Raw genomic sequence first — 17,798 nt, forward strand, 5'->3', positions numbered from 1 at the left:
TACTTAGTCCACCACATATTTCATTATATGCCGACCCGGAGACTCAGAAAACCTAGAAATTACAAAGTAAACTAGAACTCGGTGGTGGGGAAAAAAAAAAAAAAAAAAAAAAAAAAAAAAAAAACATTTCAACTGCTGTGTGAAATGCTTAATTTGGCAGGCGACAAAGTAGCCACTTTAGGTAGGACAAAGTTGTACTTTCCTAAAGACATTGTGACTCCAGTATCTACCAGTTAATATGCGCAACATTATATCTGTTAGTGGTGAAGATTTATTGAAAGTGGTGATAATGGCTCATGAGCCATTATCGCCACTTTCGATTTGGGAATTAAATCATTTGAACCCCCATACAGCTGCTACTTCGCCCATAGCCGTAAACACATAACTGATTGAAAGCTTACAAAAATAAGAGGTTAGTGAATTTAGCTTAAAGTTTCTACGTTATCCAGACAATGGCTCAGTCGTCCCTATCATGGTTCCCGATCCAAATCAAGAGATAAAAGTTACAGCGATAACAAGTCCTGTGATATCTGTTACTATCGCAAAACATTCGGTGAGAATTCCATTTAAGTGTAAACAATCGTGTAACCCATTCTCTCATTGACGACAGAGAAACAAGAGGAGGAGCTGAATCGTCTTTTCATCAGCTAAAAAGAATCGGCCACCCAGTTTTTAACACATAAAGAGGCAGAACTGTCCGTCATTCCTACATCACCTGCACATAAGAGAATCGACTCCAAATTAGAATTGTTTGCTGCAAATGGCACGAAAATCAAGATATATGGCCAAAAACTACTCAAGCTTGATCTTGGACTTAGATGATCCCTCAGTTGGCCCATTGTAATTGCGGAAGTGAACAGACCGATAATCAGTATGAATTTTCTTGAAAATACTTTTGGTAGAATCCAAAAATCGCAAGTTGAATGATGGCACTACATTGTTAACAATTAATGAAACTGCTTGTTTTCAAAATAATAGCAATATTCCAGTATTAAATGCCGTACATGATCCGTATAAAACTGCTATTATTATCTCAATCAGAGGCTCAGAGGCTATCAACCGAAAAACTCAAAGCAGATAAAAAGGAGTTGGAATTTATACTCCAAATGGGTTTATGCAGACCATCCAAGAGTAACTGGTCGAGTCCTTTACATCTTGCTAAGAAGAAATCAGGTGAGTGGAGACTACTGAGCGTTAAACAATGTCACAATTCCTGACAGACACCCTCTTCTAATTTTAATAGACTGCTGTTACATTTTAGTAGGAACAACAGTTTTCTCATCCATATATCCATATCTCATTCCAATATATCTGGAAGGAAAATATGTTACAGCTTTCCCGTACAATTTACATTTCATCACTTTATTTGGTCCACACATAATTTCATTCGCTCGTAGTTTTAACTCACTCCCCCAATGCTCGCCAGACGTGTGTACTCTTACGCAATGAGTGTGGAAATATGTGGAAATAACCAATACTACCATATGTCCAACTTCCTAAAAGTAGAAAAAAAAAAAAAATCTGGACACTTCAGACCTAAAAGGGGACCTTATTTTTAATACTATACTTAGTGTACTAAACCCTCGAAAGTATTATAAACTTTCGTGTAAATGGAGAGCCTAACTTTAACTCATTCATTGTTTACTTTCTTTCAAATATTTCATTGAAACAGAGTTTAAACTTTCAAGCACTTTTGCCTTCAACGTATAAAATTTACTTTCAATACAAAATAATTTTGCATATTTAACATAGGAAATATTTTCGGATTCACTTTACATCAAATGTACATAGTTGTTGTACATATTTATAACATCAGTTTATAAAATATATATTCAAAATTTCAATTTATTTTAAATTAAAAAATTTTTAAACAAATAACTAATTATTTTTATTTATAAAGATTTAAAATGCTCCTTGCGCGCTAATTTTCAATTTTTTCCCCTAATTTTTCCTTTAAGTTTGTTATAAAGACTTCACAAAAGTTTTTGGGCATCCTTTATTATGATGGATCAGAAATGTTTAAAAAGGATTTTTGTGAACTTAAACCCAGTTTTCGGAAAAAAATCACCTCTTGTTAAACATTATCACAAGTTTAAACTTCTTAATAACCTCATATCCAAAAATGCATACACAGATCTACTGTAACATATAAAAAGATAGTTTCTTCCAAATATCATTCATTTTTAACTAAAAATGAGACGCATGGAGCATTTTCAAGACATACGAACTGAGAAAAAATTTGTCTTGAGAAAACCGAATTTAAAGTTTTTCTTCAAACTTACCTTTAATACAGGGTCATGAGAAGCAGCAAATTAACTTTAAATATGACTATATAGACACTGGATAACATTTTTGTATCATTTAAATATTTTTAATCTCATAATATTAAATTTGAGAAAAATAAGCATATCGCAAATTGGTATGTGACTCGAAATTAGAGGTAGAAACAATTTATGCATTATATCCAATGAAACTTTTAAAATTCACCTGCGTCATATGTTTTGCCTTCATTTGTTACATTTACATTATTTTTTAATGCTTTACAATATTTTTTACTATTTCTGTTTTTTTCCCCAAGCAGGTAACTTCTCTTTTGCTTTGGTTCAAGCGCCGTTGATCACGCTTTTTTGCCACGAGTTGACTTCCTCCTGTTCTACGCCTATAGCATTTACTTAACCAAAGTTAAATTCATTAATAGTTGTCAATACTTCACATTTATAGCCTTTACTCCAAGTTCGCTTGGAGTGCCCCAAGGATCTGTACTTCCTCCATATTTATATAACATTTATTACATTTACGATATTCCTAAGGACCCACAAATTACCATTGCTCTTTTCGCTGATGATACTGCAATTATGACCCAAGCTTCTGTTGACCCTTCTTCAACATTACCTCAGAAATTGGCTCACTCTTTGGAGGATTGCAGTTAATACCGAAAAATCAAAAGCAATAATTTTTCGCAAAAGCCAAACAAATTTCACTCCACCTAGACCTCTTCTGTTTGATAAAGAAATTGACTGGGTTGACGAAGTTAAATATCTAGAAGTCATTCTTAATAAAAAAAAAAAATGACTTTTCAGAAATTTCTCAGGGAAACTGTGAAAAAAATTAATATCACGCTTGCAACTATGCGCCCACTTCTTGGCAAAAGAAGTCATAGGCCCGCTTCTAATAAATTCCTCTTATATAAATCTATACTTCGACCAGCATTACTCTATGCTAGTCCTGTCTTGGGCCACGCTGCCAAAACTCACATCCAAGTTCTTCAAAACAAAGCACTCAGAGAGATTATCAACGCGTCATGGTTCATTCCAAATTCGTATATCCACTGTGATCTCAAAGTAGATACAATTCAAGATTATATTCATAAACTTGCCAGAAATTTTTTCTATTCAGTTCTCACTCATCCTAACAACTGCATCAACTCTCTTAGATTTTCTCAATTTCCCAGAGAAAAGCACAAATATCAATCTGCCATTCTCAATCCTTAACATTTTTTACTCATACTAGATTCTTCAGTTCACTGGTTTGGGCCTTCAACGAGAAACTCACCTTTTTCGTCGACTGATGGCGGCCACTTGACTTTTACTTTCGTCTTTTTGTTTCATCGATATTCTTCACGTAATACAGAGTAAAAGGAGCCGCTGCTTCCTGAAACTTAAATTAACTATATGTTCTTAGTAGAAAATGAAACTATTCGACAATCTGGGAAGAAAACTGGAGGAAAGTGCAGAATCGTCCACTGATTGGCGCGTTTCGACCTATTTTCACTTAAAAAAAAAGCCAGAATTACACAAAAAAGGCATTGCGCAATCCCTTGAAATTATTCATGTACACATCGACCTATTTTCACTTAAAAAGTCAAAGAAAATTGACAAAAATCTAATTCTTCTTTCACTCTTGTAAAAAGCACCAAACAAACGCCAAACGAAGAAATGAGCCGAAAACTGAAACCTGAAGTTAGACAACTGAAGTTAACTGAAGTTAGTTGGCAACAAGTTTGTAACACGACGAAGACAGCGTTTCATATGGAGTCGCCGTCTCGTAAAGTTTATGTTTCTCTTAATTTGAGGAAGGTGGGGGGTTTTAATTGTCTGCGGCATAATTTAATATTAAATACTAATTCACGATTTTAAAAGTACTAGCAAATGCAATGAAGATATGTGACTTTTATTTTTATATTTCTATATATTTTATTTTTATATATTATATATAATACTTCCTCATAACAGCTGTATAACGTGGACAGCGTTAGTTTCCAGATGATAATAACCTTAATATTCATATATTGTTTTGACAAGAAATCTGAGATATTTTGTCCAGATTTAGTTTGCACTGCCAGTGTTTTACTTCATAATCTGATCTGATTACTATAATGTTAGACCTTTGTTGGCTGATCAAGATGAGAGAATGCTTCAGAATTTCATTATGTCAGTTGTACAAGTTCAGCTTTGTGTGTGCGACATTAGTCAGTTTGTGAAATTTTACGCATAGGTTTATACTGTATTTACGCTTAACAGGATGCATAAAATTAATGTAGTCATTTAGAGGCATGTATTAGAACACTCATTCAAGTGTTGGATCAGAGGAACCTTTCATTCTTAAAACATCCTCCCTCCCTCTTTAGCTTTAACACTATCTTAAGTTCATTGAATGTGGAAGACTATTTAAAAATGTATACATCACTAAGTGAAGATGAGAATATAATTAAATCATTTGAACATCTGCTGCACTCAAGTAACTTTTTGAATCGTTCTTTAAAAGGGTCCTTATCTGGGGATTGTATTATATTAATCCTTAGCATACACATTGCTTTTAAATATTTGTTGCAGTTTTACATTAACTAAATGCTGTGGTTCTTTTCTAATTCCAAAGTGGTTTGGGTATCTGAGTTATGCTGTTGACTGTCAAAGTAGCACGATATAGTGCCAATTATGAAAGCATATGCCCTTTAGAGTTTTACAGTAGTGAATAGTGGCCATTGCTAAAATTTCTGCCTGCATGGATGGGCTAATAATACATAAGTATCGTGGTTTGCTATTATAATGTGTCCTCTAGAATGTCCTACATGAAGATTACTAATTATTTTCTGACTGTAAACCCAGTTTCAACATTCGGTATAAATGCTCTGTTTTTTACATATATTTGAGTGTATAAGTGAAAATAGTCAACCAACACATGTTTGAGTACATAATGATTTATACATTTTATATTTATATATATTTAAATATTGTTTCATTAATTTATGTCCCCTCCCAACTTTTTTTCCCTTTTTTGGAGGGTGGGGATCATGACAAATGATTATGGAATTGTGTAGTTACTAACTAATAAGAAAAAAAAATCATTGGATTTTATCAGACTAGGTAATCGCCTAGTCAAATATCGTGGGATTTTGCTTGAATGTTCACATTCTGTGAAGTGTATACTTCCCATAAAGTTTCAACCTTGTTTTATCTTTTCTCATAAAATGTGTTTCTTATAAATGCTTTATATATATAAAATTCTTCCTGAATGCAATAGTATAAGTTATAAAGAGAGCCAGGTTTATCAGCGACTGAGCAGTAATGATACTAAACATTGGTAGTTTGATCGGGTTCAGATCCCTGCAAATTGACAAGTTGCTTAGGCTTTTTCGTGGTTTTCGTATGTAACTTGAGCCACTTTCTTTTATAAAGTTTAAATGAGCCACTTTCTTTTATAAAGTTCTTCACAAAGGCATATCTTTACTAATGTAAATAGTTTTTGCATATTTTGCCATAATTAAGCAAACCAAACATTTTTCACAAACTTGTAAAGTTTTCAGTGAATTGGTGACATTTTATGCTGATTTGTATTTTAGAGATTAACTTTTCAACTGTGTTGGCATTTGTTAGTAAGTCACTGCAATACTGGCTCTTTGACCTGTTGACAATATCTGCAACCTCTTATACATAGTACCTTTTACCTTGGTCAGACATTCGGAACTTTTTCATATGAGTTAGTCGTGTCTGTTAAGTGATCCTGTTTTTCTAGACCAAATAAATATCACATACTGCTTTTTTACACTTCATGGAGCATGTAATATGACATAACTATATGTATAAGCATAAGCAAATATTTGTTTGCATCATTTGTATAGGAAATATTTTTCGACATCATTCAAAAGAGGTGCATAATCAAAATTTTTGTTGTAAGATGTATGTGTTAGATGTACAATTCTGAGGCTACTGCTGTTACAGAAATTTATCATCTCAATTTTAATTTATTCAAAATATTATCCAAATTTTGGACAGAATTGTGTTTTGTTTTTAAAGTAATGAAAATTCCAAGTGATATTATCCAAATTTTAGACAGAATTGTGTTTTGTTTATAGAGTAATGAAAATTCTAAGTGATTGCATTTAATGTGAAAAAAAAATTAAGGTTTCATTGTGTTACTCCTTTTTTAATTTTGAGACATTCTATTTAAATGTATTGTAGGGTTCCACTCTTTTATCTAACAGCTAAATGTACAGGAATCTCATGAACAACTAAGCGAATAATTGTTTTAGTTCATGAACTAAAACAATGATTCCTTTCTCAGAGCCTTCCTTTCTCAGAAAAATGATTCCTTTCTCAGAGCACACAACAAAATATCCACTTGGGCTTGAACTTAAAGTAATAAGAACTAAAACTTACTTAACATTTCTTAGCTAAAAAGATACAGCCGAATCTGTCAAGATTCTAAGTAATTGACAAAGCTATCAAGAGCCTGAAATATGGCTGAGTGTATTAGTAGCTTTGAGAGAGTGATAGCCTAAAGGCAAAAGCACGCTAGTCAGAAACTCAGAGGCTCTTGAACAAAGTCAGTGGAACTTCGACTTTAACTACCACTCATTTGCATTAAACGTGATTCTAAAAACACATTCAGGTAGGAAATTGTAAGCTGAAGTTAGGAAGGGCAGTAGCTTTAAGTAGCTTTAACTGAAGATAAAAGCTTAGGATAAACCTTACAGTGTATCTTTGCACTCTTTTTTATTTTTCATGGTAATGAAATTGTTTGACCACTGTTGATACCTTTTTTATTTATTTTTCAAAAATACTTTCCTGCAATTAGAAGTATTATTTTTTTGATTACATGAGCATTTGTACAGACTAAAATAGTGAGGTAGCCTTTTGAAAGCTAGACTTTTTGCAGGCATGGAATGAAATAAGAAAACAGTTTTATAAGCATAAAAAAATGACTCGGCTGATATTAGTTCATTTCTTTGGATAAATTACTGAAAGAGTTTTCAACAGATTTCCCTACAGTATTTTTGGATACTCGGCCTATGACAAAGTTTAAGGCTCTTTGGTGTAATTGCTAAATGTAAGGAGTTTGATCCTAGGCAAACTGGCTAGCTGCCTGATTGGTTATTGTGGTTTTTATCATCTGTAACGAGCTAGTTTGCCGTAGAATGTCCACCATGAAGTCATCTATTTTCTTAGGCAGATAGCCCTTATGTGCTTTACTGTATACAAATAACCTGGTATTTAGTGTCATTAACATTGTTTAAACTCAATTTTAGTATTTGCACAGTAATAATGAATTTTTTTTATTATCCTATTTTTCCAATTCTGTGTTCTTTTCAAATTTCAGTTTTGTCTTTTACTGAGAGTGCCCGTTTTTCTAGAAATTTTGTGAAATATTTTCTGAAATTATAAATTCTAGTTAAATTTAAGGAAGAGCTCAAAGGTTAAGTAGTCGAGTTTATAAAATATTGGAGATATGAAGTAACAGCCACCAACAAACGTGTCTGATTAATATAATCCACTGTCTCTTCTAGCTGAGCAGATGACATTTTCTTCCACTAATCAGATTTCAAATGTACCAGTGTATTTTATTCATACATCTTTGTTCTTACCCTTATGTCCCCAAGTAAAATTTTCAGATGTTATTGGAAAAAAAAAATAATAATAATGTATGGAGAAACTGTTTAGGCTGTAAAAAAGGAATATGAATTAATTGAGGGGAAATATGTGTAAAATCAAAGCTATATGTCATATAAATGAAATATTAAAACAAATAGCATAAATGCATATAATGAGAAACATATGTATGTTTGTTATATAGCTCATATATTACAGAGGAGTAATGTAAATAAATATTTTGACCTATTCCTTGTACATTCTGTATATGTATGTGTCAACTGAATTTTGATAGTACTATGAAACTGAAGGAAAACTGATTAAGAAAAATTACTATGCTTTCAAATTATGTGTTTTAACTTTCAGTTAAACTTTTGAATTTAAAGTCTTCATATTCATGTTCTTCTTTATTCAATATAATAATACTATAATTCCCATTTTATAATGAATGTATATGTTATTAAACTTGTTTAATAATATAAATAATTTTCTTAATTAATTTTTTTATATAGCGTTTTTTACAAATTGAAGAACCTGCTGGCTATATTGCAGGATGGAATACAGGCGCAGAAACATTTTGTATGGCCATTTCAGCTTCTCCAGACTTTTTCTTACCTGGATTAGATGTCATAGGATTATTTTGTATGTCAAATAAGGAACCCATTTTAGAAAATGAAGTCATGGAACTTTATAAGAAAAATATAGATCTTCTTAAAGTATGTAATTTATGTATTTGTTATTTGTTTTATTTGAAAAGATTTAAAGGTGCTGTTAATTTTTAGTACTATTCTTGTAATCTGAAAGGTAAAATTACTTTGAAAGTAGAGCTAAAGTGTTTCATCTGAGGTGAGTAAAACTTTGGACTGTGCAAATATTTGCTTAACTTGTAAAAAGGCTGTCAGGAAAAAATGGAAAAAAATTAGGTTGATCTTTGGATTATGGTAACTTGGCGATTTTTTGGCGAAAATTTGGCGACCAACTCTGCTACAGCAACCCTCTATTTTTTTTTCGCCACCATTTTGTCTTCATGAAGTAAAAAAATGTTTCTTTACTTTTTATTTACTGAACACTTTTTCCAACAATCTACTAGCCGAATTACACTTTGCTAGAAATTTTATGTAACAAAACTGCTTAATCATGACAAATATTAACTGCAAAATTGGGAAAAAGTGCACAATCGCAAACTCCTTGTGCGGAATAGCACATACACATAAACCATTTACACGTCAACTTATTTTTACTTAAAAAAACATCCCAGAATTGCACAAAAATGGCATTGCACATTCTCTTAACTTTATCCATCTACACTGCTATTTTCTCATAAATTACAAAAATTTGCACGAAAATGCAAAAAAATTCTGTGAATCTTTAAACTCGGTAAAAAGCACATATATGAAATTACCTGATCGCGAAAAAGTATATATCCTTTCCAAGGATGAACGTCACCAACGAATTTATACCGCAAACATTACAAATGGTTACAAATACTTAAGTCAAATATTTAAATTATTTCCATGCACGTTTACTTCAACTGAAACGTATACCAAATTCCTACAAACATAAAATTCACAAAATAACTATCATTTAATTAAAATATCACTAAACCATGTACACGTCGACTTATTTTTACTTAAAAAAACATCCCAGAATTGCACAAGAAAGGCATTGCGCACACTCTTCACTATATCCATGTACACTGCTTTTTTCTCATAAATTAGAAAAATTTCACGAAAGTGCATGAAAATTTTGTGAATCTTTAAATCCGGTAAAAAGAACATATATGAAATTACCTGATCGCAAAAAATATATACCCTTTCCAAAGATGAACATTTCCACGTATAAAATAAATAAAATATCCAAAAACTTTTACCTCTAAATTATCTATTATATTATAAACGTCACCAACAAATTCATACCGCAAACATTACAAATGGTTACAAATACTTAGTGTCAAATATTTAAATTACTTCCATGCATGTTTACTTCAACTGAAACGTATACCAAATTCCTACAAACATAAAATTCACAAAACAACTATCATTTAATTAAAATATCACTAAACCATGTACACTTCGACTTATTTTTACTTAAAAAAACATCCCAGAATTGCACAAAAATGGCATTGCGCACACTCTTCACTATATCCATGTACACTGCTTTTTTCTCATAAATTAGAAAAATTTCACGAAAATGCATAAAAATACTCAACGTATTCTACTCAAACATATTCCAAAATACTACAAACATATAACTCACAAAATCACGATCATTAAATTAAAATATAATTAATTAAAAAACACTACTTAAAATATAAATAAGCACGTAAATTAATAAAAATTAGATTACAATCCTAATTACTTTAAACTAAATCATTGCTAATAACAATTTTCCAATAATACCATATTAATTTATTTACTCCTTACATTTAGAACAATGCATAAAAATAATATCCTCAAATGATTAAGAATACTAACTTACCTAATCTTCAGAATCTTCATTACATGGCATGCACACTTCCACTATTTCACACAACACACAATGAAGCTTAATACAAAATAATATAGTACTACAGTTTTCCAAATTCCCCCCCTTTTCCGATTAAAGAACTGTAATTCGTCCATTAATGTCACATGACATATCTCATGATCTCTCATTTCCCTCACACAAAATAATGCGTAATCGGAACTGAGTGCTTCTCACATTATTACCTAGGTAGTAATGTGAGAACCTAGGTAGTAAGTCCTAGGTAGTAATCTTTATCGCCTCCAAAATGTCGCCAAACTACCAGTTGCCATATTCCAAAGATCAGCCAAAAATGGTTCAATAAAATAATTAAAATTAAATAAAATATAAAGAAATAAATGAAATTAACAAATAAATAGTTAAATAAAAAAAATACTGGAACTTGTCTAATTTGGTGCTTAGGTTACAAATACAATTTCACCAAAACACTATAAAATAATGGAGCAGATTCCAGAGGAATTTAAGAATTGACAATGACTTGAATTTACAATGGAATTACAATGTACTATTTTAAGAAGAAAAAACAAAGATCATTCTTTTTCCAGCATACCAATTAAAAAAAGGTGGAAATGGTTAAAGCATCATTAATTAGAATAGAGAGAATGCTAGAAACAGTATAAGTATGTGGACAAAATGTTAATAGAGAATTTTAGATGTTAAAACAAATAAAGAAGAGTCCAACCTTTTCTGATTATGTTTGTGGTCTTTCTCGAAGACCACACTATGTTCCCTTTCTGATAACTTCTCCTGAATACAAGTTTGATCTATAAGCTGAGAACATATGTAAGGTTCTGTACAAGTGGTCAATTTTATCCCAGATTTGGTTGCATCATTTCAAAAATTCCGCTGGTGCTGTTTTCTGTAGGAAGTCACTAGCATTGGACATGTGTAAGCCATTTAGGCTATGTTAAATCTGTTGTAGCCTGGAGTGCATTTAGGAACACGAACATTTATTCTACTTCCCTGCTGTATTGTAAACTGATGTCAGATTAGTGGATAAACAATCGGATTGATCACTTCTAATACTTCGTGAAACAAAAAAATTTGCTCATTCTCCAGGAAGCTCTTTCCTTGAGAATAAAGGTTTGGCGTGTGGTTGGGGATTTTTCTTCCCTTAAAATTTTCAACCTCTGTCCAAGAGTTTGTTTCCTAGGAATGGACAGGCATGCATTTTAATGTTAGAATTAAATTTTAAGACTTAATTACTAATAATTTTTTTTTTTACAAGAGGGCTCAAGTGGGCTCTGACTTAACTTGATGTATATTTAATGATGGGCTAAGGCATTTCATGTTGTCATTACTCATACTGACCTTTTCCTTATTTTAATCCTGACGTGTGTCATTGTCGTTGCACAGAGAAGATAAGAGGATTTTAGAAAACTAGAGGACTTGACCATCTTATCAGCAGTCATTATCTTAGTTATGAGGCAAGCCAAATGATTTTGAGCTGCCTGTTCTGAAAGAACAGACTGTAGTATGGGAGGAACCAGAAAATACATTTTTCGTATAGCAGTCCTGACCTGATTGGCGACTTAAGGATTATGCCAAAATCCCAGCTTCGACTTCATCAAGCTAGTAAATTCCTAATATAAAAATAAATGGCACAGTATATTATATAATAATAATACTGTATAACATACATAATGAACTTAATTTATTATAATGTATAATAATAATGCTATATAAGGACAATAATAATGTTATAATAACAATATGTAATAATAATCACAATAACACATGACAAGATATCTTGGGGCATGTTATAATAAGGAAGTATAAAAAAAAAACATATTGTTAAATATTGATTTTATATTCTGCAAACATCACCAATATCCTTAGATTCTAGATTCGTGACATGACACTGCCTACTTTTAGGACTTTGCAGACATCTGTAAGTCTTTGTTAAGCTTCTGTTCTCGCAGTCGCATGTCATTTCAAATAATGTGTCAGATGCCTGGTCAGCGACAGCCTGACATGTTTTGTCCTCCATACATGAAAATTGTATACTTCTTCTCATAAAGTCCTTGAAATTAGAATTTAAAGCACATCTTTGCACTTTTTTCCATATGTGCCAAAAAAATGAGCACGGAAATTAGCATATATCTGTGCAGTGAAGGGGAATCTCATCAGATTATTTGTTGACCTTGAGTTGTCAACTGTCTTTTACTGGATTTCACTTAATTTATGTATAGCACTTTTTATAGTTGTTCCTTTAATTATTTTGCCATTTTACTTTACCATATATTATGTTATGTACATGAACATATGCTTTTAATATATTGGGTCCATCAGCGGCCGAGCGGTAAAGTCGCTGAACACTGGTAGTTCGGTCTGCGGTTCGAATCCCGCGAACAGGCTGGCCGCTTGGGTGTTTTCATGGTTTTCCTCATGTGTAACGTGTATACAAGCCAGTTTCCCTTAGAAAGGTCCTCCACAAAGGCAATCCCTCCCCTTAGGCAGATAGCCTTAGTGTGCTTTGCCATAATTAAATACACCACACCACACTTTTAATATATTGTATCTATTTTGTTTTAACCTTGCAGACTGAGTAGTTTTAGTGATACTTTAATAAATTGTTATGATATTTTTATATATCTTTTTTTAATTAATTTTAATGTTCGGAAAAATTAACTCTATGCTTTGCACAAGGTAGTCTTTTTTCTAAAAAATAAAGGTAAAAAAGTATGTTCTAATTATGTGCTCTTCCACCCCAAAATAGCAAAAAAAAAAAAAAAAAAAAAAAAAAAAAAATACTGATGGGGTATTTTACTGGGTATTTAAAAAGGTACTGATGGGAGTGGGACTAAAGACACAATTTGCCAAAAAGTATTTATGTACCCAAAAGTGTGCATAGTGGATTTGGATTTTCTGTTAGTGCAGTTGTGACGAGTCATAGTAAGCTATAATTCAGTGTGCGATTGTGTATTATGTCTGATTAAAGTTCTTGATGAATGCAGTGACAATATTTATTGTCCAATGCTGATTTTTATTGTCCAGTGCAGTGTGCAGATCGATTGATTCTGAGCTGAGACAGTGAATGTGTAGTACGCATAGCAGATCTGTTCTACTTTTGACGAAAACTGACCCAGTAACCGTAGGCAGTCGGTGATTTATTCTTTTTAGCTGCCTTCAGGTATTTCAAAATGTCCTTTTATAAGGCACCTGGTGATCTTACTGATGATGACGAGCTAAGTGAAAGGAGTTCTGTCAGCTCTTCCAAGGCAAATAGGACTTTCCTGCTGCAAAAAGAGGATTTTATGCTTTCTCCTAAGAGTAAGAAATCGATGAAGAAGAAATCTAAGAAGACTACGGATAATGAAGCTTGCACATATCCTATTATGGAAATGGACACGTCTGGAGCAGATGAAGAAAGGGAAAAAATAATGTATTTAAGGAAACTTATGGCGGAGCAAGAAGTTGACGATGTTCTTGAACTACTGCGCTCACTAAGGGGCCAGGCAGCAAAGAAGCCTAAAACAGATGATAATCAGCAGACAAAAGAAGAGAAAGAAAACACTTGGATTTTGCCCGAGAAAACAGCTAAAATTGTCATAAAAGAGGTACAGATGGAAATTCTGAAAGAAAACAGATTTGAAGTACTGAATGAAGCCGAAAACCCAAAGAAGGCAGAGCCAGTAAGGAAGAGACGCCCCCCACCGATTGCATTTCAGCAGCGCAGTGTGGATTGGATGGCAATAGATGAACTTCTAACAAAAGCATGCAAGGAAGAATTTGAGGTGAATGTAAAGTCTACGTCAGTGTTAAAACTATTGAGGACTATCGAAAAGCTATGAAAATGTTACAAGAGAACAGCAGCAAACCATATCATACATTTCAGTTACCAAGTGAAAAACCACTACAAGCGATACTGAAAGACCTACCAGACACGGTGAAAGAGGAAGCAATATTTAACAATTTAAAAAAAGCGGCTATTCCCTATTGAAAAGGTAAAACAATTTCGAAAAGGAAAATCAAAGAATTTTGAGAAGCTTCCCATTTTTCTGCTTGTACTGAAGAAGAACCAAGCAAGCTACACAATCTTTAATTTGAAGAATATGTTCAGTTTCAACATCAAGGTTGAGAAGTATAATCCAAAAAGAGGCCAATACAGTGCTACAGATGTCGGGAGTGGGGTCACTCTCAGCACCTGTGCACTAACCGAGAGCGATGTTGCAAGTGTAACAATTCTCACTGGAGTAAGGAATGTTCCCTCAGACAAAATGAAGAACCCACTGTAATATCTTGTTATTTAATAAATTTATTTATTATTTAATTAATTTATTGTTGAAGTGGCAATGCCATATTTATATTATGTAAAAATGGTAAACAGCCATCTAGTCTATTTCTTTGAAAAGAATCATATCACCTTATCACAGCAGTTTTTGAAAAGGAAGGACGGCCATGGATAACATGCTCCTTTTGGAAACATCCATTCGTAAAGCCTTTGTGAGAAGAAACCATTTTTTCTCTGTCTTTTTGACATTGAGAAAGCTTGTGATAAGGCAGGAAAATATGGTATACTGCGGGATCTTCACAACTCTGGCTTGTGCGGCAACCTGCCTATTTTCATTAAAATTTTTTTAAGGAGAAGGACTTTTCAAGTCAAGATTGGTGCTGTCTTATCAGACATCTTTTTACAAGAAGAGGGTATGCCTCAAGGCTGTGTGCTCAGCATTACTTTGTTCACATTAAAAGTCAACTGTGTCTTAAATCAACTTCTTCCCCCCCCCACTGTTTCAGGATTGTTATATGTTGATGATTTGCAGATATTTGTCATGGGGTAGATATGAGACATGTAGAAGGCAAATACAGATTGCTCTGAACCGAATTCAGGACTGGTCAAACAAACAAGGATTCTTGTTTTCGAAGCACAAGCCTGTATGCATGCACTTCTGCAGGAAGTGAGGTCTCCATCCTGAGCCTGAGCTACATCTTCATGGATCAGTGATTCCAGTATAACCTGAAGTAAGGTTTTTGGGAGTGATTGTTCGACCGAAAACTTACTTTCCTCCCTCATGTGTTACATCTGTGGAAGAAGTGTACCAAAATATTGAATCTTCTAAAAGTCTTGGTGAACACCTCCTGAAGCGCAGAGTGCTGCTCTTTACTTTGTGTTTATAGAGCACTTGTCCGCTCTAGACTAAATTATGGCTCAATTGTTTATGGATCTGCATGGCCATCAGTTTTTGCAGAAACTAGATCCATCATCAGGCACACCAGTTCTGTTCTGGGGCATTTAGGACATCTCCAATCCAGAGCCTGTATGTTAATTGTTATGAACCAGCACTCTATTTGTGGCATGAGCAGTTGTCTCTTTTACAGTATTTTAATATATTGTCTCAACCTGACCATCCTACTAAGCTATGTTTGCTTAATACATGTGTGACCTTCTCTTTCAAGCACAATGGTCTTGTGTTCCTTCCTTTTCTGTAAGAGTTCGATCTTTGATCGAAGAGTATTCCATATCTGATATATTCACCCAAACAGTATATCGTCTTGAACTTCCACCTTGGGAAGATGCGAAAATCAAGCTTCTTGATGGTTTCCAGCGCTACAATAAACAGAACACTTGCGAGATCGTATATAAACAACTCTTCTTCGAACACAGATATGAATATAGCGGTCATGTGGCCATATATACAGATGGATCAAAAACATCTTACCATGGAGCAGGATTTGTAATGGGTGACCAGATTGAGGGCAGACGTTTGCATTATGCTTGCTCAGTCTTGACATCTGAGCTGACTTCCATATATTATGCGCTTTTTCACATTTCTGGCTTATCAAAGCTAAGCCAGAAAAAAATTATACAGAGTCGTACAATACATTGAAAGCTTTAGAAACTTTTTCCAACACTCGCAGTCCTGTAGTTTTTGAATTTGTAAAATTAAATCTAAGCTTACAGTTGCGTGGATATCAAGTTCTGTACTGCTGGGTTCCTGGTCATGTTAGGATCAAAGGAAATGAGCTCGCAGATATAACAGCTAAGTCTGCTGTTGATCTGTGCAGCCAGCATGCTCCTTTGACTGATATTAAAAGGGTTATCAAGGGAGTCCTAGAGAAGTGGCAGCTGCTATGGGATGCTCAGGTTAATAATACTATGGGATGCTCAGGTTAATAATAAGCTTAAAACCGTGAAACCTATAGTTGAATACTGGGACTCAATAGGAAAGTATGTAATTCTAACCCGTCTGCGTATTGGTCAGATTTAACAGATGATACATATAACACATAGCTACCTTTTGAAGGCCAAGAGTGAACCAGTTTGTTCCCACTATGATAGTATTCTTTCAGTTCATCATATTTTAATTGAATGTCCGTATTTTAACTCAGATTGAAATATTTTAATATAACTCTGACTTTCCTCTTGACCGCATAATCGGAAAAGTGGCCAATGCTAATTTATTTCCATACCTCAAGGAGAGTGTTTTTTATTATTTAATTTATTTTTTAATGTGTCTGTGGATTTTAGTGATATAAATTTTATTGTATCTCATATTTTATGATTTCACACATGCATCACATCTTATATCATTACCTAATTCATGAGTTACTTCATCTTAATTTTCATCATTTTGATTACCTCTTTTTATAAGTCTACTCTTGTTTTAAACTTGTGATTGCATAGAATTAATGTGTGGATTGAACTGTAATTTGTTTTTAACTATTATGTGTCTTGCGCTAATAATCTAATCAGGTTGTGCACCATAATATTTACCATTACCATCAATTTGAAGGCATTCACAATTGCAGTTGTCTAAGAAACATGGGTACCTATAGCATAGGTTCAATGTAACTCAAAGTCAACAGAAATGGTCCTTTTGTTTCAAATTCCTTTCACAGACTGATCATTAATCATCTTCATAATCTATCACATCTAGAAATTGCAGCTACTGTGAAACTCATTTATTCTCATTATGTATGATACAATATGAAGCATCACATAAAAGACTGGGTGAAATCCTATGAATCATGCTAGAGATCGAAAATACATAGGCATACCAAAGCACTACTGCATACATTCTCACTTCCTGATGCATGTTTTTCAGAAATCCACATGAATATAGTTGACCTGTTGCTGCCATCAGAAGGTAACGTACCTTTTGACTGTAACAGATAGATTTTCCAGATGGCCTGAAGCCATTCCTATGTGTGTCCTACAAGTCAATGAGAAACTCCTTGTGTCCAACAAGTCAGTGAGAAAGGGGAGTGCCAGTTCTGCTCTGTATATGGCCAACATACGATGATGAAAATCGGCTGGTTTAACCCCTTCCACAGTCAAAAATCTGGTAACAACTCGCTGCTCCTCAATCGTCTAATTTTGCATTGTGAACGCCAAGATGTCATCACATGCACAGCCACATCAATTGGATGGAACTCAAAACTGCCTGCTTCACTTCATCATATGCG

At 33.4% G+C, this 17,798-nt stretch overlaps 1 protein-coding gene across 2 annotated transcripts in view; it reads left to right on the top strand.

The window, feature by feature from the left end:
* Positions 1 to 3,947: 3,947 nt before the first annotated feature.
* The window catches only part of Ufsp2 (UFM1 specific peptidase 2), a 61,792-nt gene continuing 47,941 nt past the window's right edge, over positions 3,948 to 17,798 (top strand). Inside the window, exons 1-2 of one of the 2 annotated variants that reach the window (XM_035352024.2) lie at positions 3,948 to 4,076; positions 8,378 to 8,581. In XM_035352024.2, the coding sequence (XP_035207915.2) occupies positions 4,029 to 4,076; positions 8,378 to 8,581 (252 nt within the window). In that variant the 5' untranslated portion in view covers positions 3,948 to 4,028. The remainder of the gene's footprint in view (positions 4,077 to 8,377; positions 8,582 to 17,798) is intronic. The other variant, XM_035352026.2, reaches the window with a different exon arrangement.

Source organism: Stegodyphus dumicola, chromosome 9, assembly GCF_044657685.1.
Source record: "Stegodyphus dumicola isolate Sdum_Otavi_A_Nest chromosome 9, ASM4465768v1".
In the NCBI taxonomy this organism is placed as follows: Eukaryota; Metazoa; Arthropoda; class Arachnida; order Araneae; family Eresidae; genus Stegodyphus; species Stegodyphus dumicola.